The following is a 24,323-nucleotide window of genomic DNA, read 5'->3' as shown; positions in this document are numbered from 1 at the left end:
AACTGAATTCTGGGACTATTTAATGAGATCTCTCTGCTTTCGCTGAGTCAAACTCCAGGAACTCTGAATTTGGCCTTCTGAATTTCCTGGTCAGCTCTCAGCCCTCCAGCGTCTGTTCTCTGTAGTTTCTCCTGGAGGTTTACCATGTCCACACACAACTTATTTTCAGCCAAGAACCTGAGTAGAATACCTACATAGATTTCTGGGCTCTTTTTTTTTTTTTTTTTTTTTTGAGACGGAGTCTCACGCTGTTGCCCAGGCTGGAGTGCAGTGGCGCAATCTCGGCTCACTGCAAGCTCCGCCTCCCGGGTTCCCGCCATTCTCCTGCCTCAGCCTCCTGAGTAGCTGGGACTACAGGCGCCCGCCACCGCGCCCGGCTAATTTTTTGTATTTTTAGTAGAGACGGGGTTTCACTGTGGTCTCGATCTGCTGACCTTGTGATCCGCCCGCCTCGGCCTCCCAAAGTGCTGGGATTACAGGCTTGAGCCACCGCGCCCGGCCGATTTCTGGGCTCTTTATCTGCTATTCCTTTGTCTTTAGAACCCCGCTCAACAAATTCCAGTCTCCGTAGGGGTACTAAACTGCCGTCTCTGCTTCCTCGGCTCGGCGTCTGCTTCCTCGGCTGGGCGTCTGCTTCCTCGGCTCGGCGTCTGCTTCCTCGGCTCGGCGTCTGCTTCCTCGGCTCGGCGTCTGCTTCCTCGGCTCGGCGTCTGCTTCCTCGGCTCGGCGTCTGCTTCCTCCGCGCACCAAGATTGCCACACTCTTCTTGGGTTTCACTTTCTGTGCAGGAATCGCTGCCAGATAAAAAGCTGCTTAAATGTGGAGCTCTCCGCTTGTGCGTCCCTTCTCTTTAGAAGTGCCTCCCTCCACTTTCCATTGTCCCATGCCAGGATATAGTTTTTTCATGTATTTTTCTGTTTCATAGCTGTTTAGAGCAGACGAGTGAATCCAATACCAAATATTCCAGCATGGCCAGAACCAGAAATTCGCTGCTACTCATTCTTCAGTGTGAGTTTTTATATCACTTTCCCAGCAGCTTTCTGGAACAATAAGTTAAATCCACTTCCCATGTGTTTTCAATTCTTAGTTTGTATGGATTTAAATTTTTTTAACCTAGATCTATGTTGTACATTTTAGCAAATTAAAGTCCTAAAATGTATGCAATGTAATTTTATTTTATCCTAATTATATACTATATAAAGTCAAAAATTTCTACAATGGTTAAAACAAAGTACTTTTTTTACTCTCACCTGTATTAATCATGGTTTTGTTGTTTTGTTGTTGTTTGTTTTGGTTTATTTTTGAGACAGAGTCTCACTCTCAAGCTGCAGTGCAGTGATAGGATCATGGCTCACTGCAGCCTCAAACTACTGGTTGCAAGCCATTCTCTGCCTCAGTCTCCGGAGTTAACTAGGACTACAGGTACATGCCACCACACCCAGTTAATTTTTTAATATTTCTTTTGTAGAGATGGGGTCTCACCAGTTTAGAACTCCAGGCCTCAAGCAATCCTCCTGCTTTGGCCTCCCAAAATGCTGGGATTATAGGTGTGAGCCACTATGCTCAATCACATTTTGTTTTAAGAGAAAAAAAAAAAGCTTCTGTACGTTATGAAATTCTGGCATCTTAAAAAGCTTGTTGAGGGAGAGACTTCCCCTCCCAGTGTTAGACTGCTAGACACAGCAAAGGCTTAGCAGAGAGCATATCTTTTAATTGCAAACTAACCAATCCCAACACTGTAGCTCCACCCACCAGTTTTTGTTTGTTTGTTTTTGTTTTTGTTTTTTTGTCTCACTCTGTTGCCCAGGCTGGAGTGCAGTAGTGCCATCTCAGCTCACTGCAAACTCTGTCTCCCGGGTTCAAGCGATTCTCTTGTCTCAACCTCCCAGGTAGCTGGGATTACAGGCATGTGCCACCACACCCAGCTAAGTTTTGTATTCTTGGTAGAGATGGGTTTCACCATGTTAGCCAGGCTGGTCTCAAACTCCTGACCTTAAGTGATCTGCTCTCCTCAGCCTCCCAAAGTGCTGGGATTACAGGCATGAGCCACCGCGCCCAGCCAACCACCTACTAATCTAATTCTCACACATTTCCTTTGCCCTAAATTATCCCAGGGCCAGGTATTAGAAAACTAGAGACCATTTCTATAACCCAAAGACCCCTGAAATTATTCAAACTAGCCAATCCTAAACAGTTTTCCTGCCTTACCTTCCCCTCAGCAATCCCCAAAAGGCCTAGATTCTTCCCTCACTCCTGTCCTCTGCCTCCTGACCATTCTGATACTTCCCCTGTGTCCCTCAGTGGTGTTTCATGTCCCCTACTCTCAGAGAATATAACGAATTCTTTTTTCAATGACAGTACCTCTCCATGTTTTCATATAGTCATACTTCTGTAAATTAAATCCTGGGTACAATATTAGAATTCCACCCCACCCACCCCCTAATTTCCACTCCTCGGAAGCTGCCTTTTTGACTTCTAAATAAATTTCTCTATGTTTTGCCTTCCTGTTTCTAAGTAACATGCTTATATTATTCATTGATTTTTTCGTTTGAAATACTAAGTATTAACTGCATATTGTGGAAGAAAAATATTATCTCTCTATTCTCCCCCGACAGTTTTCATACTTCTCGCCATTCCTCCAATATATTCTATAACATACATTTTTGTTAGATTGTTAGTGTTTGTATTAGTTTATATGTATAACTATCATTCAGAGTTTAACAATATATTACAATAATATTTCCTTTCCTGTATCATTTTTTAATTTCCCTGTAGTTAACATGTATCTTGATTTTTTGTTTCTTTGCTTGCTTGTCCAATTTTCTGTGTAATTATTAAGTCATTCTCAAGCTTTCTATTAGAGTTCCATTAAAACTGTCCTTTTCTGAGATCCGGCCACTGCACTCCAGCCAGGGCGACAGAGCGAGACTCCATATCAAAAAAAAAAAAAAAAGAAAAAAAAAAAAACTGTCCTTTTAATGTGCTCAAACTAACAGTACCTATTTAAATAAATACAGGAAAAAGATTTTGACTATGCTAATGAAGATAAACACCTTACTATATACTTTACATTATTTTCAAGTATTAATGTTTCAAATTTTATTTAAATGGACATATATCCCCCAAATTCTTGAGAATTTGCCAGTGAAGCTTAGGAAAACTATTTGCAGAGTAAAACAAACAGTATGTATTGCCTCGAGCAAAATTATTCCTTGTTTTTTTTTTCCTTAAAAAAACAAACAAACAAAACCCTATGCTTAAAAAACTGTCTTCACAGTGTGGCAATTCCTCAAGGATCCAGAACTAGAAATACCATTTAACCTAGCGATCCCATTACTGAGTATATACCCAAAGGATTATAAATCATGCTACTGTAAAGACACATGCACATGTATGTTTATTGCAGCACTATTCACAATAGCAAAGACTTGGAACCAACCCAAATGTCCATCAATGATAGACTGGATTAAGAAAATGTGGCACATATACACCATGGAATACTATGCAGTCATAAAAAAGGATGAGTTCATGTCCTTTGCAGGGACATGGATGCAGCTGGAAACCATCATTCTTAGCAAACTATTACAAGGACAGAAAACCAAACACTGCATGTTCTCACTCATAGGTGGGAACTGAACAATGAGAACACTTGGACACAGGGCGGGGAACATCACACACCGGGGCCTGTCAGGGGGTGGGGGGCTGGGGAAGGGATAGCATTAGGATAAATACCTAATGTAACTGATGAGTTGATGGGTGCAGCAAGCCAACATGACACATGTATACCTATGTAACAAACCTGCACATTGAGCACATGCACCCTAGAACTTAAAGTATTAAAAAAAACAAAAAAACAAAAACTGTCTTCACTACTCAATGCTTAAACAGATAACGTCTGAAAAATAATATAGAGCATACAGAAAATGCTTTAGGATTCCCCTAAAATTCAACTAATGTAATAAATAATTGGACAAATCAATGAATCCTGCAGCTGTATGGAATAGTGTCATTCTTTTTTTTTTTTTTTTTTTTTTTTTTTGAGATGGAGTCTAGCTTTGTTGCCCAGGCTGAAGTGCAGTGGCACAATCTCAGCTCACTGCAACCTCTGCCTCCTGGGTTCAAGTGATTCTCCCACCTCAGCCTCCCAAGTAGCTGAGATTACTGGTGTGCACCACCACTCCCGGCTAATTTTTGTATTTTTAGTAGAGACGGGGTTTCTCCGTGTTGGTCAGGCTGGTCTCAAACTCCTGACATCAAGTAATCTGCCCGCCTCAGCCTCCCAAAGTGCTGGGATTGCAGGCGTGAGTCACTGAGTCTAACCATTTTTTTTTTTTAAGTTTTAAGATACATTTAAGATTCTAATAAGCCTAACTGTAAGCAGAAACATAGTAAGAGCTGGCGTGTGAGGCAGTTTAATGAAGTGTGGTCTGAAACCAGAGTGCCCACACTCCCAGCTCAACCACTTACCACTTACCAGCTCCATGACCTAAGAAAGGTCCTTAACCACAGAGTGCCTCAGTTTCTTCATCCGTAAAATAAGGATGAGAGAGAGAGAGAGAGAGAGTGTGTGTGTGTGTGTATATGTGTGTGTGTGTGTGTTTGGGTTGTAATAAAGACTAAGTTAATCCATGCAACAATACTTAGAGAGAGACAAAGGGGAATAGAACAGGATAGAAGAAAAGGAATGGGAAAGGAGATGGGAAAAACTCTAACGTGGAAGACAGTAGATGGGAAGAGAAGAGCAAGATAGAGATAAATACATGCATAATGAATACTTGAAACCACAGACAGTAACATCTCAGGAAAGAAATCTACTAAGATTATGCATTTTGCAGTAAATTGTTTATTTTTTTTAAAACATCACTATAGCCCACAGTATAGAAATAGAATACTGTAAGATACCAAATAAAAAGGCACTCACTGCTTTTGTTTCTTTTCTACTAATTTTTATAAAAAGACAGAATTAGGGTAGAATATTTGGAACTATAAGGAGCCATTCTAATATCTAGAAGAGATATTAACATTACCTGTACAGAAAAATACTTCACTTCATCGAACTTAATTACAGTGTTCCTCTCACTGTCTTTGGATAGCAAGCTACACATTTTTGTACATTTCACAGCTTTGTTTATAGAGATGCGAATAAATAAATTAGCATAATGTTTTAAACTGACTGCAAATAGAATGATGTTTAGGAAATAAGTTTTGTTGTAATTGAACAATAATACATTATAAAATTAATACATTAAATGATTCAGACCAAAACCTAAGAATCAATCATGTAGCATTAAACAATAGAAAAAAAGTCTTCTAAAATAGTAGTTTTGCCCATCACTGGTGGACACAATATAAGTAAAAGAAGGTTGATTCTTCCTTACATCCCATATATATATATATATATATATATATTTTTTTTTTTTTTTTTTTTTGAGACGAGTCTCGCTCTGTCGCCCAGGCTGGAGTGCAGTGGCCAGATCTCAGCTCACTGCAAGCTCCGCCTCCCAGGTTCACGCCATTCTCCTGCCTCAGCCTCCCGAGTAGCTGGGACTACAGGCACCCACCACCTCGCCTGGCTAGTTTTTTGTATTTTTTTAGTAGAGACGGGGTTTCACCGTGTTAGCCAGGATGGTCTCGATCTCCTGACCTCGTGATCCGCCCGTCTCGGCCTCCCAAAGTGCTGAGATTACAGGCTTGAGCCACCGCGCCCAGCTACATCCCTTATATTTTTAACCTCACATTTCCAGCAAAATTTCTTTGCAAGTTTTTCTATATATTAATTTCAAGGTGACTATGCAATATATAGTTGAAATATTTCCTAAGGATAATTATGTAGAAATTCAAAATATTTTAAAATATATCAGAATAACTTATTTTTAATTTTGAGACAAAAAGTGTTCTACCCTAATTCACTTAAGAATATAGTTCATTTATATTATATTGGACTGTATTGTATCTTTCATAGAATGCTACAGAGTAAAACAATTTTGTTTCACGATTTAACTATCTTCAAAAATCTCTTTATACAGAATTATTTTCCAAAATTCTCTTTATATAAAAAAGAAACATCAAATCTCCATAATGAGGCTAGTTTTATGCTGTGATAAATCTAAAAATAAGCACGCAGCTTATTTAAAAGCACCAATATAAAATAAATCCTTTTAAAAATGTTTAAAGGAAGCACACATTACTTACAAATAAATTAACATTATCATACAAAAAGATATATATTTTTCCTTTCACTTATATGGTGATTGAGGTGAATACAGATGGCTGAAAAGCTTTTGTTACTCCCACATGAAAAAGTGGACTTTATTTCCCCTGCCACTAAATCTGGGCTGGCTCTATGATTACATTAACCAATAAAATGTAATGGAACGTGACTAGGGTTGGGACTAGTAAGCCAAAAAGGCACTCACCTCAGGCACAAAATTTAAGGGGACACCAAAAACTAGTAATCAAGATAAATAATATATTACTGTGATATATTTTTAAATTAAAATTAATACAGGGGGAAAAAACATGAAGGACTCAGGGAAAGAGGGAGAGATCCAACCATTTCAGCATCCCAGCTGAGTCTAGCCTTCCATGCATCCCCACTAAAGCAACCAGACATGTAAATGGGCCACTTTAGATATTCCAGCCCTTTTGAACTGTCAGACAACTACAACCCAAGCTGTTGTATCATGAAGCAGAAGAAGCAACTAGTGAATGCACAGTAGTGATTAATAATAAAATGGTCAATGTGTTAAGCCACTAAGATTTGGAATGATCTGTAATGCAGCAATGGATAACTGAAACAGTGAGATACAATTACTATGATTCTTAAATCAAAAGAAAGGATACTGTTAGGCGTAAAATGTCTGCAGTTCTTTACATGAATGCCCAGGCAGCCAACCTACAACAATCAAAACAAAAACACAGACAATGAATGCATTTAAAAAGTTAACCGTTCTTCCACTTTACACTGAACTCTATTTTTAAAAAGTAAAACTCCACGTTGTTGTTTTTTCTCACTCGAAATATTGTTTCTCATGAAAAATATCTAGTTAATAGAAATCATCAGAAAGCAGAAATACTGAAGAAAAATGGGCAAGCCGCATTCAAAGTAAACCGAAAATGAACAAGAATACAAAGCCAAAGAATAATTCATTATTCACATAAATCTGATCATCACTTTTTAAATTGTTTTTATTTGATATTAGGTGAGAACTGATAAAATACAGCACCCTGCATATAAAATTAAGAAATGTGCCTTATGTCAGACAAACTCTTTTATCCAGTATCCTAAGACCACTTAATTCATTCAGCAATGATTTATTGGCTGTAACATGCCAGGGGCTGTAAAATATTCATGCTCTTGCACCAAGTTTTTCTAAATGTTAAAGAAAATTGCATCATGTGCTTAACCAAAAAATCAAATACAAAATAAATGCAGGAACATTTGAATCCTAATATGAGAATTAGTCAAATATATTTAGCCATGTTTAGTATTTAAAACCAAGTCGAAATGACAGAAATATTATATTAAACATTGTATATGATAGGAGGTAGAGGGACAAGAAAAATTCTTATTTCATACCCAGTTACAACTCTAATAGTGTTCAGAAAATAAAGATAACTGTAAATGAATGTAATGATATTTGATAGTTCTATATGCATGTAGATTCTCATGTCTTTTTCTGTACTTTGAAAACAGAATAACAGATTTTTCTGGTTCTCAGCCTAGATACTGGGTCATCCCTTTGTGGTGGGTGGGTGGGTGTGTGTCTGTGTGTGTGTGAAAAGGGGGGGGGTGTTTGCTTTTGTTTCTAGGAGGCTTTTTGGATGGGGGAGGGGCGCAGGATCAATTTTCAAACTTTAGCATGATCTAGCAATAAATATAATCACTTTAAGAGCTCAGTACAATTACTGATTCCCAGGCTCCTCTCCTAGAGATTCTAAGCTAGCAGATGTTAGGTGGAGCCTCAAGTTAATGTTTTATAAAAAGCATCTCAGGTAATTCTGATGTAACTAGATTTGGGAATCCCTAATATAGAAGATATTATTTCTGTGAATCAGGATGCTTTCTATAATTTCAGTGATTATTACAATGTTTTTCTGACTCATAAAAATTAAAAATTCATAAATATATTATCAGAGAGAACCATTTTCTGCATATACTTTTTGATTATCAAATAATAAATAACTTATACAGGTTTTTGAGGGTTACTCATACATACCACATCCCCAAACGGCACCAAATTTGGTGTCTCCTGTGTTATTTCCAGTTCTTCACTATCAGACCCTTTAAGAGTTTTTTTCAGCATCTACAATGTAAATAAATTAAGATTTGGGAAAAGAAAGAAAAATATAACTAGGTGAAATATCAATTCAATAATTATTGTATGAATCTCTAGTAAGTATCAGGTCTCCTTGGTAGTAGGTATTAATATGATTAAGAAACTCATCCCTATCCTCAATAAGAAGTTATCAGAGAAATAAAAATGTACACAAGTATAAAATTAAGGGAATCAAGAAATAAGAGAAAAGTACATAGTTCTTCAGTTTGTTAAGAGATGGAATATTTAGTAGGATATCTTGAAAAGCTTATAAGGAGAATTCCAGCTGGTCCTAGTATAGGAGATACCTTGAGTGTGAATCTCTACTCAATCAAATATATATATATACATATACACACACATACACATATATATGCACACATGCACACACATATACACACATATATATGCACACGCACACACACACTATAGGGACAGAAAGCAAGGAAAGAGAAATCTTAAGAGATGCTGGAAAAGAACAGAGAGAAGTAGGGAACACAAAAGGAAGCACAAATAAAATCATCCTGAGAAAGAGAAAGTTCAACATTGAGTACAAAAATTCTGACCACAGGTCTAGGAGTGGTAGCTCACAGTAACAGCCATAGAGAAGGGACCTGAAAGAGAAGGACCAGAAGCAGCGCTCATCATGATGAGCGTGAAGGTGTCAGAGAGGAAGAGGTATCCCTGTATACATGGCAGGGAAGAGAAAGAAGGATGTAAGAGGGGAAAATTAAGCATAGCCAAAAAACCGAAGAGAACAACAGGTTATGCCCCTTCTTTCCCCTTACCTCCCATCAATTACAACTTCATCCATTTAAAGAAACTATACTTCAATACACTGAAAGAAGAGAGTATACTTGAACCACGGCAAAGAAATGATCATGGCCAAGAAATACGGAAAATCAGACCAACTCCATTAAAAGCTGTTATAAGGAGAAAATGGGGAGAAATCTTCATATGACAAAAATTCTTCCTCTCAAATAACCACAAAACAGAAGTAAATTATAACATAAGATTTCAAACTGAATTAAGTATCTTCAAACAAGCATTTGGAGATGTTTTTAAGCCTACAATTAACAGTTCATTCATTTATTCAACAATTAAAACAGAAGTTGACCAAAGAGAAGAAAAAATGAAATAAGCCTTGATTAATTCAGGAAATAAATTTTTTAAAAAGACAAACCATCCCAGAAATAAATACTAAATTACAAAGTGCCCAAGGTAGCATCGATTCAAATAAAAACTTTATAACGGGCATTGAAGAAGATAAGAACCAGTGAAGAAAATGATAATGAGATAGAGAAAGAAGGATAAAGGGTCAGGGAAAAATAGTTCGACTGGAAGGCAGACAAATGAAAAATCCTCGAAGAAGTAAAACAAAATGGAGGAAAAACTAAAAGTTTAAAATTACAATCCAAGAAAAATTTAAGTAATAAGAAAAAAATCTATATGTGGATAGGACTCACCATGTGTCTAGAAAAACTGGCTCATAATGATCAACTCCAAGATATGTCCTAGTAAAATTACCAGGCTTTATAATGACATCTTGCCTACAGGCAAATGACCAAGTTACCTATGAAGATAAGAAATAAGACTGGCATCATACTTCTCAAGGGCAACACACAAAGTAATGCAACTGTAGAGCTGTATTTTTATAAAGTTCAAGGCAAGAAAGCTCAAGCCAGGGATTTTTATCCAACCAACTCTATTTTTATCCAACAAAGTAACAGCATTCGAGTATGAAGGCTATTTTTAAAAATACATGAAACAGACATTCCAGATAACACTTTACTCTTGAGCCCCTCCCAAGCAATCTACTAAAAGATGAGCTTCAACCAAACCAAAAGATAGCAGGGAAAACTTCAGAATAAGACTTACGGAGAAGACAGGCATGGTGGCTCAAACCTGTAATCCCAACACTTTGGGAGGCCAAGGTGGGTGTATCACTTGAGGCCAGGAGTTTGAGACCAGCTTGGCCAACATGGTGAAAACCCACCTCTACTAAAAATACAAAAATTAGCAGGGCATGGTGGTGCACACCTGTAATTCCAGCTACTTGGAAGACTGAGGCAGGAGAATCGCTTCAACCTGGGAAGCGGAGATTGCAGTGAGCCAAGATCGTACCATTGCACTCCAGCTTGGGCGATAGAGTGAGACTGTCTCAAAAAACAAAAAAAAAAACAGGGCAGTTCCAAGATGGCCAAATAGGACCAACTCCAGTTTCCAGCTCCCAGTGTGAACGACACAGAAGACGGGTGATTTCTGCATTTCCAACTGAGGTACTGGGTTCATCTCACTAGGGCATGTTGGACAGTGGGTGCAGGACAGTAGGTGCAGACCACCGAGCGAGAGCCGACGCAGGGCAAAGAATCGCCTCACCTGGGAAGTGCAAGGGGGAAGGGAATTCCCTTTCCTAGCCAAGGGAAACCATGACACACACATCTGGAAAATCGGGTCACTCCCACCCTAATACTGTGCTTTACCAAGGGTCTTAGCAAATGGCACAAAAGGAGATTATATCCCGTGCCCGGCTAGGAGGGTCCCACGCCCACGGAGCCTCCCTCATTGCTTGCACAGCAGTCTGAGATCTAACTGCAAGGTGGCAGCCAGGCTGGGGGAGGGGCGCCTGCCATTGCTGAGGCTTCAATAGATAAACAAAGCAGCCGGGAAGCCCGAACTGGGTGGAGCCAACCGCAGCTCAAGGAGTCCTGCCTGCCTCTGTAGACTCCACCTCTGGGGACAGGGCATAGCTAAACGCAGCAGAAACTTCTGCAGATTAAAATGTCCCTGTCTGACAGCTTTGAAGACAGTAGTGGTTCTCCCAGCACAGAGTTTGCGATCTGAGAATGGACAGACTGCCTGCTCAAGTGGGTCCCTGACCCCCAAGTAGCCTAACTGGGAGACACCCCCACTAGGGGCAGACTGACACCTCACACCTCACACGGCCAGGTACACCTCTGAGACGAACCTTCCAGAGGAACGATCAGGCAGCAACAGTTGCTGTTCAGCAATATTCACTCTTCTGCAGACTCCACTGCAGATACCCAGGCAAACAGGGTCTGGAGTGGACCTCAAGCAAACTCCCAGACCTGCAGCTGAGGGTCCTGACTGTTAGAAGGAAAACTAACAAACAGAAAGGACATTCACACCAATACCCCATCGGTACATCACCATCATCAAAGACCAAAGGTAGATAAAACCACAAAGATGGGGAAAAAGCAGTGCAGAAAAGCTGAAAATTCTAAAAATCAGAGTGCCTGTCCCCCTCCAAAGGAACGCAGCTCCTCACCAGCAACCGAACAAAGCTGGATGGAGAATAACTTTGACAAGCTGAGAGAAGAAGGCTTCAGACAATCAAACTTCTCCAAGCTAAAGGAGGAAGTTCAAACCCATCGCAAAGAAGCTAAAAACTTTGAAAAAAGATTGGATGAATGGCTAACTAGAAGAACCAATGTAGAGAAGTCCTTAAATGATCTGATAGAGCTGGAAACCATGACACGAGAACTATGTGACAAATGCACAAGCTTCAGTAACTGATTCGATCAACTGGAAGAAAGGGTATCAGTGATTGAAGATCAAATGAATGAAATGAATCGAGAAGTTTAAAGAAAAAAGAGTAAAAAGAAATGAACAAAGCCACCAAGAAATATGGGGCTATGTGAAAAGACCAAATCTATGTCTGATTGGTGTACCTGAAAGTGATGGGGAGAATGGAACCGAGTTGGAAAACACTCTGCAGGATATTATCCAGGAGAACTTCCCCACCCTAGCAAGGCAGGCCAACATTCAAATTCAGGAAATACAGAGAATGCCACAAAGATACCCCTGGAAAAGAGCAACTCCAAGACACATAATTGTCAGATTCACCAAAGCCGAAATGAAGGAAAAAATGTTAAGGGCAGCCAAGAAAATGGTCGGGTTACCCACAAAGGAAAGCCCATCAGACTAACAATGAATCTCTCAGCAGAAACTCTGCAAGCCACAAGAGAGTGGGTGCCAATATTCAACATTCTCAAAGAAAAGAAAGCAGAAACTCTGCAAGCCACAAGAGAGTGGGTGCCAATATTCAACATTCTCAAAGAAAAGAATTTTCAACCCAGAATTTCATATCCAGCCAAACTAAGTTCCATAAGTGAAGGAGAAATAAAATCCTTTACAGATAAACAAATCCTGGGAGATTTTGTCACCACCAGGTCTGCCCTACAAAAGATCCTGAAGGAAGCACTAAACATGGAAATGAACAACAGGTACCAGTCACTGCAAAAACATGCCAAAATGTAGAGACCATCCATGCTAGGAAGAAACTGCATCAACTAACGAGCAAAATAACCAGCTAATATCATAATGACAGGATCAAGTTCACACATAACAATATTAACCTTAAATGTAAATGGGCTAAATTCTCCAATTAAAATACACAGACAGGCAAATTGGATAAAGAGTCAAGAACCATCAGTGTGCTGTATTCAGGAGACCCATCTCATGTGCAGAGACACACATAGGCTCAAAATAAAGGGATGGAGGAAGATCTACCAAGCAAGTGGAAAACAAAAAAAGGCAGGGGTTGCAATCCTAGTCTCTGATAAAACAGACTTTAAACCAACAAAGATCAAAAGAGACAAAGAGGGCCATTACATAATGGTAAAGAGATCAATTCAACAAGAAGAGCTAACTATCCTAAATATATATGCACCCAATACAGGAGCACCCAGATTCATAAACCAAGTCCTTAGAGACTTACAAAGAGACTTAGACTCCCATACAATACTAATGGGAGACCATAACACCCCACTGTCAACATTAGACTGATCAACGAGATAGAAAGTTAACAAGGATATCCAGGAATTGAACTCAACTCTGCACCAAGCAGAGCTAACAGACATCTACAGAACTCTTCACCCCAAATCAACAGAACATACATTCTTCTCAGCACCACATCACACTTATTCCAAAATTGACCACATAGTTGGAAGTAAAGCAGTCCTCAGCAAATGTACAAGAACACAAATTATAACACACTGTCTCCCAGACCACAGTGCAATCAAACTAGAACTCAGGATTAAGAAACTCAATCAAAACCGCTCAACTACATGGAAACTGAACAACCTGCTCCTGAATGACTACAGGGTACATAACAAAGTGAAGGCAGAAATAAAGCTGTTCTTTGAAACCAATGAGAACAAAGATACAACATACTAGAACCTCTGGGACACATTTAAAGCAGTGTGTACAGGGAAATTTATAGCATTAAATGCCCACAAGAGAAAGCAGGAAAGGTCTAAAATTGACACCCTAACATCACAATTAAAAGAACTAGAGAATCAAGAGCAAACAAATTCAAAAGCTAGCAGAAGGCAAGAAATAACTAAGATCAGAGCAGAACTGAATGAGATAGAGACACAAAAAAACCCTTCAAAAAATTAATGAATCCAGGAGCTGGTTTTTTGAAAAGATCAACAAAATTGATAGACCACTAGCAAGACTAATAAAGAAGAAAAGAGAGAAGAATCAAATTGATGCAATAAAAAAAGATAAAGGGTATATCACCACCGATCCCACAGAAATACAAACTACCATCAGAGAATACTATAAACACCTCTATGCAAATAAACTAGAAACCTTGAAGAAATTGATAAATTCCTGGACACATACACTCTCCCAAGACTAAACCAGGAAGAAGTTGAATCCCCGAATGGACCAATAACAGGCTCTGAAATTGAGGCAATAATTAACAGCCTACCAACCTAAAAAAGTCCAGGACTAGATGGATTCAGAGCCAAATTCTACTGGAGGTACAAGGAGGAGCTGGTACCATTCCTTCTGAAACTATTCCAATCAATAGAAAAAGAGAGAATCCCACCTAACTCATTTTATGAGGCCAACATCATGCTGATACCAAAGCCTGGCAGAGACACAACAAAAAAAGAGAATTTTAGACCAATATACCTGATGAACATCAATGCAAAAATCCTCAATAAAATACTGGCAAACCGAATCCAGCAGCACATCAAAAAGCTTATTCACCATGATCAAGTTGGCTTCATCCCTGGGATGCAAGGCTGGTTCAATATACGCAAATCAATAAACGTAATCCAGCACATAAACAGAACCAAAGACAAAAACCACATGATTATCTCAATATATGCAGAAAAGGCCTTTGATAAAATTCAAGAGCCCCTCATGCTAAAAACTCTCAATAAATTCGGTATTGATAGAACATATCTCAAAATAATAAGAGCTATTTATGACAAACCCACAGTCAATATCATAGTGAATGGGCAAAAACTAGAAGCATTCCCTTTGAAACCTGGCACAAGACAGGGATGCCCTTTCTCACCACTCCGATTCAACACAGTGTTGGAAGTTCTGGCCAGGGCAATCAGGCAAGAGAAAGAAATAAAGGGTATTCAATTAGGAAAAGAGGATGTTAAATTGTTCCTGTTGCAGATGACATGATTGTATGTTTAGAAAACCCCATCATCTCAGCCCAAAATCTCCTTAAGCTGATAAGCAACTTCAGCAAAGTCTCAGGATATAAAATCAATGTGCAAAAATCACAAGCATTCTTATACACCAATAGCAGACAAACAGAGAGCCAAATCATGAGTGAACTCCCACTCACAATTGCTTCAAAGAGAATAAAATACCTAGAAATCCAACTTACAAGGGATGTGAAGGAACTCTTCAAGAACTACAAACCACTGCTCAGTGAAATAAAAGAGGACACAAACAAATGGAAAACACACCATGCTCATGGATAGGAAGAATCAATATCATGAAAATGGCCATACTGACCAAGGTAATTTATAGATTCAATGCCATCCCCATTAAGCTACCAATGAGTTTCTTCACAGAATTGGAAAAATCTGCTTTAAAGTTCATATGGAACCAAAAAAGAACCCGCGTTGCCAAGACAATCCTAAGCCAAAAGAACAAAGCTGGAGACATCACGCTACCTGACTTCAAACTATACTACAAGGCTACAGTAACCAAAACAGCATGGTACTGGTACCAAAACAGAGATATAGACCAATGGAACAGAACAGAGCCCTCAGAAATAATACCACACATCTACAACCATCTGATCTTTGACAAACCTGACAAAAACAAGAAATGGGGAAAGGATTCCCTAGTTAATAAATGGTGCTGGGAAAACTGGCTAGCCATAAGTAGAAAGCTGAAACTGGATCCTTTCCTTACACCTTATACAAAAATTAATTCAAGATGGATTAGAGACTTAAATGTTAGACCTAAAACCATAAAAACCCTAGAAGAAAACCTAGGCAATACGATTCTGGACATAGACATGGGTAAGGACTTCATGTCTAAAATACCAAAAGCAATGGCAACAAAAGCCAAAATTGACAAATGGGATCTAATTAAACTAAAGAGCTTCTGCACAGTAAAAGAAACTACCATCAGAGTGAACAGGCAACCCACAGAATGGGAGAGAATTTTTGCAATCTACTCATCTGACAAAGGGCTAATATCCAGAACCTACAAAGAACTCAAACACATTTACAAGAAAAAAACAACCCCATCAAAAAGTGGGCAAAGGATATGAACAGACACTTCTCAAAAGAAGACATTTATGCAGCCAACAGACACATGAAAAAATGCTCACCATCACTAGCTATCAGAGAAATGCAAACCAAAACCACAACGAGATACTATTTCACACCAGTTAGAATGGTGATCATTAAAAAGTCAGGAAACAACAGGTGCTGGAGAGAATGTGGAAAAATTGGAACACTTTTACACTGTTGGTGGGACTGTAAACTAGTTCAACCATTGTGGAAGACAGTGTGGTGATTCTTCAAGGATCTAGAACTAGAAATACCATTTGGCCCAGCCATCCAATTACTGGGTATATATCCAAAGGATTATAAATCATGCTGCTATAAAGACACATGCACATGTATGTTTATTGCAGCACTATTCACAATAGCAAAGACTTGGAACCAACCCAGATGTCCGTCGATGACAGACTGGATTAAGAAAATGTGGCACATATACACCATGGAACACTATGCAGCCATAAAAAAGGATGAGTTCCTGTCCTTTGTAGGGACATGGATGCAGCTGGACACCATCATTCTCAGCAAACTATCACAAGAACAGAAAACCAAACACCGCATGTTCTCACTCATAGGTGGGAATTGAACAATGAGAACACTTGGACACAGGAAGGGGAACATCACACACCGGGGCCTGTTGTGGGATGGGGGAGGGAGGAGGGATAGCATTAGGAGATATACCTAATGTAAATGATGAATTAATGGGTGCAGCACACCAACAGGGCACATGTATACATATGTAACAAACCTGCACGTTGTACACATGTACCCTAGAACATAAAGTACACTAAAAAAAAAAAAAAAAAGACTGTGGAGAGCAGTTAAAATATTTAATTGCAGAGTTAAAACTAAAGTAAAGATTCAAATGTTACTACTACAGAAACCACCAAACAACTATAATAATAAGGGAGACAAAAAGGAACAAATGACATATAAAACAATCAGAAATTAATTAATAAAATGATGAGAATACGCCCCCACCTATCAATAATAACCTTGAATGTGAATGAATTAAGCTTTCCACTTCAAAGATATACACTGGCTAAATGGATCAAAAAAACATGACCTGATTTTCCAGATTTGGGTAAAAGAAGCCAGACCTACTGAGTTTACATTTTGCTTCTGCCCTCTGGCTGTGTTACCCGGGGCAAGTTACTTAACCTCTCTAAGTCACAGATGCCGCATGCAATTTGCTGAATCATAACAGAACCTATTTAATGGGGCTCTTGTGAGACTTAAGAAAATTAATATTTATAGGTCAGGCATGGTGGCTCACACCTGTAATCACACCAATTTGGGAGGTCAAAGCAGGAAGATTGCTTGAGCCTAGGAGTTCGAGACCAGCCCGGGTAACCTAGCAATACCCCCCCATCTCTACAAAAGATAAAAGTAAATTAGCCTGGTGTGATGGCACATGTCTGTGGGCTGAGGTGGGATCATTGCTTGAGCCCAGGAGTTCAAGGCTGTAGTGAGCTATGATTTCGCCACAGCACTCCAGCCTGGGTAGGATAGAGCAAGACTCTGTCACACACACACACACAATTAATATAAATAAAGCAACTAATATACAGTACCTGGTATATGGTAATCAATACTTAAGAGTTTACTCTAGCTAAAAACCGAATTGTCTTTCCCAAAAATGCATACATTGCAATCCTCACTCCTTGTGCCTCGGAATGTGACTGTATTTGGAGATGGGATTTTTAAAGAGGTAATTAGGTTAAAATGAAGTCATCAGGGTGGACCCTAATCCCATATGCTAAGAAGAGAGGCCTCAGAAGAAACCAACCCTACCACCTTAATTTTGGACTTCCAAGCCCCAAAGCTGTGAGAAAATAAATGTCTGAGGTTTAAAATACCCAGTCTGTGGAGCTTTGTCATGTAGCTCTAACAATGAATGCTGCTTGCATTACGGGACAGCGATGCTAGATTTTACGTATGGTAAGTGTTCCTTCTATAAGCATTTATTAGCACCTGCTGGCTGGGCTGGGACTCATATAGAGTAATTGCCTCCAGCATAAAATTTTTGGGTCACGGGGGAGACAGGGTCTTGCTCTGTCACCCAGGACGGACTGCAGTGATGCAATCATAGCTCACTGTAGCCTCAAACTCCTGGGCTCAAGCAGTCCTCTTACCTTGGCCTCTCAAAGTACTAGGATTAGAGACATGAGTCATCATACCCAGCCTCAGGCACAGAACTTAATTGAATGCCAAAAAACTCAGTCACCATGATAATAATATGTATACATTTATTTTTAATTTTGGTAGAGGGGAAGGGGCATGGAGCCGTCATGCTCTCTCTGGGCATGTGACCCTCCAGGAAGATTTTAACGCATGTTTTTAAAAAGATCAAAATGCTTTCCCCACTTCTCACTACTTCACTTGACCAATATTAAAAATAAAATAGGCTGGACATGGTGGCTCATGCCTATAATCCCAGCACTTTGGGAGGCCAAGGTAGGCAGATTACTTGAGCCCAGAAGTTCCAGACCAGCCTGGGCTACATGGCAAAACCACATCTCTACAAAATACACAAAAATTAGCCAGGCATAGTGGCAAGTGCCTACAGTCCTAGCTACTCAGGAGGCTGAGTTGGGAGGATCACCTGAGCCCAGGACGTCAAGGCTGCAGTGAACTGTGATTATGCCACTACACTCCAGCCTCTGTGACAGAGTGAGACCCTGTCTCAAAAAAAAAAAAAAAAAAGAAAGAAAAGAAAGAAAGAGAAATAAAAATGCAAAAAAGTTGATTAAACAAAAACCCTACTATATGCTGCCTATAAGAAACTCATCTCATCTGTAAAGACACATATAGAATGAAAGTAAAGGGATAGAAAAAAATATTCCAAGAATAGCTATGCTATGAGCAGAAGTAGCTATGGTTATATCAGATAAAACAGACTTAAAGTAAAAAACAGTAAAGAGACAATAAAAAAAGGTCATTAGAGTATTATATAATGATAAAGGTGTCAATTCAGCAAGAGGATATAGCAATTCTAAATATATTATATACCAAACACCAGAGTACTCAGATATATAAATATTATTACATCCAAAGGGAAGGGTAGACTCCAATACAATAATATCTAGGGTCTTTAACACACTACTCTCAGCATTAGACAGATCATCTAGACAGAAAACTAACAGAGAAACATTGGATTTTTTTTTTTTTTTTTTTTTTTTTTTTGAGACGGAGTCTCGCTCTGTCACCCAGGCTGGAGTGCAGTGGCGCGATCTCGGCTCACTGCAAGCTCCGCCTCCCGGGTTCACGCCATTCTCCCGCCTCAGCCTCCAAGTAGCTGGGACTACAGGCGCCCGCCACCGCGCCCGGCTAGTTTTTTGTATTTTTAGTAGAGACAGGGTTTCACCATGTTAGCCAGGATGGTCTCGATCTCCTGACCTCGTGATCCACCCGCCTCGGCCTCCCAAAGTGCTGGGATTACAGGCTTGAGCCACCGCGCCCGGCCGAAACATTGGATTTAAATTACACATTAAACCAAATAGACCTAACAGACATTTACAGAATATTTCATCCAACAGCTATGGAATACACACTCTTCTCATCACCACATGGAAAATTATCCATGACAGACTATATCTTAGGACACAAACAAGTCTTACCAAATTTTAAAACATCAAAATCATATCAAGTATCTTTTGAGACCACCATAGAATAAAACCAGAAATCAGTAACAAGGGGAACTTTGAAAACTGTACAAACACATGTAAATTAACAACATGCTCTTCAATGATCATTGGGTCAAGGAATAAATTAAACAGAAAATTTAAAAATTTCTTGAAACACATACAAATTGAAACACAACATACCAAAACTATGCTATACAGCAAAAACAGTGCTAAGAGGGGAGATTGTAGCAGTAAGCACCTATATCAAAGAAGTAGAAAGGTTTCAAATAAACAATCAAACAATACACATCAAGAAAGGAGAAAAGAAAGAATAAACCAAACCCAAAATTAGTGAAAGAAAAGAAATAACAAAGATCAGAGCAGAAGTAACTGAAATAGAGCCTTAAAAAAGTACAAAGAATCAGCAAAACAAAAATTTGGTTTTTGACCTTACTAAGTAACCAAGAAAAAGAGAGAGAACACTCAAATAAACAAACTCAGAAATGAAAAAGAAAATATAACTTATGTCACAGACATACAAAAGATTACCAGAGACTATTAGAAACACACCAACATGGCACATGTATGCATATGTAACAAACCTGCACATTGTGCACATGTACCCTAGAACTTAAAGTATAATAAAAAATAAAAATAAAAAATAAAACAAAAGAATTGCTATAAATGAAAAAAAAAAAAAAAAGGATTAAAGGGTTCAATGTGTGCCAATTGAAGGGAGAGGCAATTGGCACACTGAACCCTTTAATCCTTTCACTACCATCCAGGTGTCCTGCTGGCCCTGGTCCTCCAGGTGCTGGCCAGGCCCCCACTCACGTTCAGCAGCCGGTGCCCGGTGCCCTCCTTGTTCTTGTCCTTAGGCAGGGCCATCGTGCCCTGGTCCAGGGTGTAAGGGACGGAAGAAGCGTCTGACCCTTTCATGTGCATGACATCCGGGCTGCTGTAGGGATTCCTCTGCAATAGCGGGGTGGGGGCCCTGGCTTGGACCCGCCCGCTGCGGTTATCAAGTGTGCTGAAAGGCCTATTTGTATCTTGGGGTGGCTCCATCTCTCCATCTTCTGGGGCCTGTCTGCGCCCAACCGACGGCCCGCTACCGCGCAGGCGTGGCCCTCCCGCAGCCTTTCCAGCATTTTCCCAGCACGTGCCTGCCGCCTAGTGACCCACTCAGGCCGGGCCCCAGCTGGGAGTGGCGGGAGGCCAGCTTTGGAGGCATGCGTGCTTAGCGAGCTTGGAGGGTCTGCTGCACACACTTGCCAGGCTATTTCAGTCTCCTTTAGAAGGAAGTCAGAGCACGCTGGTGGAGAGCAAAGGCCCCTCACGGGGCCCAACCACTTTAGTTCACTGTCTTGTCCGCCCTTTAGCCCTCACGAGTCCTTTTCTCCCTGCACCATTTCTTTCTGGAAGATTTACAATATCAGTTATTACTTCCTCTACACTGTCCCCTGAGCTCCAGATGTTAAATATCCAACAGTCTACTTTGACACTTTTACTCAATTGTTCCACAGACATAACACGTTAATATTCATCTTCCCTCTTAAACCTGTAGTACATTCCAAACTCATTTGATGCAGCAATATCATATCCACAAAATCTTAAAAATTCAGACACATTTTTAAATTCTGACCCTAAATATCTGAATCGTACCTTTCCCTTTATGGCACCTAGTTTGGGACATCTCACACACGAGACAATTGCAATGATTTACTCATAGCTCTGCCAACCTGCTGTCATCCGTCCCTTTCACTGCCCCCGTATTAGTCCTTTGCAGCAACGGATGGAGCTGAAGACCATTACCCTAAGCAGACTAACACAGAAACAGAAAGCTAAATACCACATGTTCTCACTTAAAAATGAGAGCTAAACAACGAGAACACATGGACACAAAGAGGAGAGCAACAGACACTGGGGCCTACTTGACGGTGAAGGATGGAAGGAGGGAGAGGATCAAAAACTACCTTTTGGGTACTAGGCTTATTACCTGGGTGATGAAATAATCTGTACACCCCCACGACACAAAATTTACCTATATAACAAACCTCGACATGTACCCTTGAACCTAAAATAAAAGTTAAATTAAAATTTTAAATAAATACAAACAGAACAAAACCAGGTAATTCCAGAACTTTTTTATTGTACACAAAAATCTAAATTTCTTAATATGGAAACCAAAGGTCTACAAAATGTACTCTCCTAGCTTAGGATCATTATTTATTCCTCTTATTTTTGGAATCTATTTCTTTTATTCAAGGACCAGCTCAAAGGTCAGCTTTTAGTTAACTCTTATATCCCCATACACACATACCCTAAAGGCAGAGTTAACTGCTGTATCCAAGCTACTTCTTGGCATATCCTTGTCAGCCTAAATAACAGAGAGGCAGACTCTCTGAAAGAAAATGTTTATTCAGGAATGGCATTGCAATGAGAATACAAGTGCCACAGTAAACTATGTGCATATTCAGGGAGGTAAAGGAAGACAATGGTTTTTAAAGCAAAAATGATTGTTTTGAGAGAATTATCCTTGGCTACAAGGATCAATAACAAGGATGTTGCCTTTTGGACATTGGACAGGCAGTTGCTGGGCAAATGTCCTCATAGAAGTATTTTTTTATGTCAGGTTGTGATGGCCTTTGTGCAAGGTGTGGTTTTGTGCAGTCTTTTATGACAGTCCTCATTATCAGGCATCTGTGCATGAAAATCCTCCTTTCATGGCCTTCCCCAGCTCTATTTGTTAGGATTTTTAACACAATGACTACAACTTGATTTTGACAACTTTCACATCCTGTTAGTGGGCTCACACTATTAGTTGCTAATCTCAAAAGATAAGAGTTCTTTAGGGGCAAGAACCTGCAACTCACCTTGCGCTCCTCAGAGTACATGGCCCAATATCCCAAGGCCCTTAACACGTTTGTCATTATTTCAGATTTATACTATGTGGTGTGTTAATTACTGCACCCAATGAAACTTGCTGTCCAGCAGCTCACTCTGTTCCTAGGGTTCATGTTATGCAACATAAAGTAAACAGCATCACAGATGAAGTTATCTTATTTTTGTAAAAAATCTAATCAAACTGCTTGACCTAACCTCCAGTCTACAGGAAATTTAGGAGACTGAGGAACAAATTACATGATGTCATTAGGAAAATGTCAGACAATTCAAAAATGTAGGTGAGACACTCTAAAGCAAAACTAGTTTGGACTCTCCACAAAATTGTCATGGGAAATTAGTTGGTACTACCAACTCTGGAAAACAGCTTGGCAGTTTCTTTAAAAACTAAATATGTAACTACATACAACCCATCAATTTCACTCCTGGGCATTTATATCAGAGAAATGAAAACTTAATGTTCACACAAAAACTTGTACATGAATGTTCACAGCAGCATTATTCAGACTGGAATGAGCCCAGATATCCTTCAATAGGTCAATGAGTTAAACCAAACAAAACAGTAAAAAGAAATGAACTATTGATACACACAACAGCTGAGATGACTCAGAAAAAAAGAGATGAACAGAAAAAAAGTCAATCCCATAAAATTACATACTGTATGATTCAATTTATAACATTATTGAAATGACAGAGTTTTAGAAACCGAGCTTTTTGTACCTGGCCAAGGGCTTTGATCAGCAAGGTGCCCCTGTGTTATCTACCCAGGGCAGTGCCTCACCAGATTGGCAATAAAAGTATTTTAAGTCAGTGAGTAATGAGAAACCATGATGCCTTACCAATTGGACTGAATCAACTTACATGTCAACCTAGTCCACTGTAAGCTGGAGAAAGTTACATGAATTATCATCGACAGCCTTAGCAATGTGCCTCAAGTGTCACTGTGAGATCATTCCCTACTTCCTGGAGACATGCATTAGCAGTGAACTTCTTCCAAACTTCCCAGTCATCACGGTCAAACAATCTTTGAGAGACACCAGAAACATCAGAGAAAACATTGAGTTCTCAGTACAAGTCCTTCATCAGGGAAAACATTGAGTTTTCCCTGATGAAGGACTTATACAGGGCTACCAGCTGCTCGGGTTTATGTGCTTCCTGGGTCATTAGGAGATCTGAAGTCTAAGTTGTACGTCCCAGACCTGGAAGGATTCAAGGCAACTATGCCCATGCCAGTTACATATTATCAATGTAGCCAGCTTTCCCAAGTGCATTCCACAGCAGCTCTAGCCTTCTTTATTCTCTAAGATATATAGCTTTCTATTGCTATATATAGCTTTCTATTGTTATATTAGCTTTCTATTGCTGCCATAACCAATCACCATCAATTTAGCAGCTTAGTCAACATACACTTGCTATCTTACAGCTCTGTATGTCAAAAGTCTGACATGGGCAGCACCAGGCCAAAACCAAGGTATCCACAGAGCTGCATTCCTTTCTTGGCTCTAGGGGAGGATTTGTTTCCTTACTCATTTGGGATACTCATAGAATTCAGTTCCTTGCAGTTATGTGACTGAAATCCATTTCCTTGCTCATTGTCGGCCAAGGGCCATACTCAGCTGTGAGGTCATCACTCTCCTTGGCTCATGGCCCCCTCTTCCATCTTCAAAGCCAGCAATGACCTTTCTGACCACAGACATAAAAGGCTTTCTTGTCTGCTTTTAAGGACTCATAAGATTACACTGGACCTCTCTGGATAATACAGGACAATGTCCCTGTTTTAAGGTTCGTAACCTTAATCATATCTGCAAATCCCTTTGGCCATGTAAAGTAGTATATTCACAAGTTCCAGGGATTAGGACATGGACATCTTTAGGAGACATTATACAGCCTACCACAATCCC

The 24,323-nt window shown here is 39.7% G+C and overlaps 1 protein-coding gene across 5 annotated transcripts in view; it reads right to left on the bottom strand.

Moving 5' to 3' along the window:
• C2CD6 (C2 calcium dependent domain containing 6) overlaps nt 1-20,632 on the bottom strand; it is a 172,876-nt gene extending 152,244 nt beyond the window's left edge. For 4 of the 5 annotated variants that reach the window (XM_050750615.1, XM_050750616.1, XM_050750614.1 and 1 more), the window contains exons 1-4: nt 20,356-20,623; nt 8,220-8,306; nt 6,844-6,895; nt 5,028-5,173 (exon numbers count right to left, since the gene is read on the bottom strand). In XM_050750615.1, the coding sequence (XP_050606572.1) occupies nt 5,028-5,173; nt 6,844-6,895; nt 8,220-8,306; nt 20,356-20,586 (516 nt within the window). In that variant the 5' untranslated portion in view covers nt 20,587-20,623. Of the gene's footprint in view, nt 1-5,027; nt 5,174-6,843; nt 6,896-8,219; nt 8,307-20,355 lie in introns of all 5 variants that reach the window. The other variant, XM_050750612.1, reaches the window with a different exon arrangement.
• Between the last annotated feature and the right edge of the window lie 3,691 nt (nt 20,633-24,323).

The sequence above is a fragment of the Macaca thibetana genome, chromosome 12 (genome assembly GCF_024542745.1).
Source record: "Macaca thibetana thibetana isolate TM-01 chromosome 12, ASM2454274v1, whole genome shotgun sequence".
NCBI lineage: Eukaryota > Metazoa > Chordata > Mammalia > Primates > Cercopithecidae > Macaca > Macaca thibetana.
The sequence above is the reverse complement of the archived record's forward strand: the minus strand, read 5'-3'. Positions and strand labels throughout refer to the sequence as shown.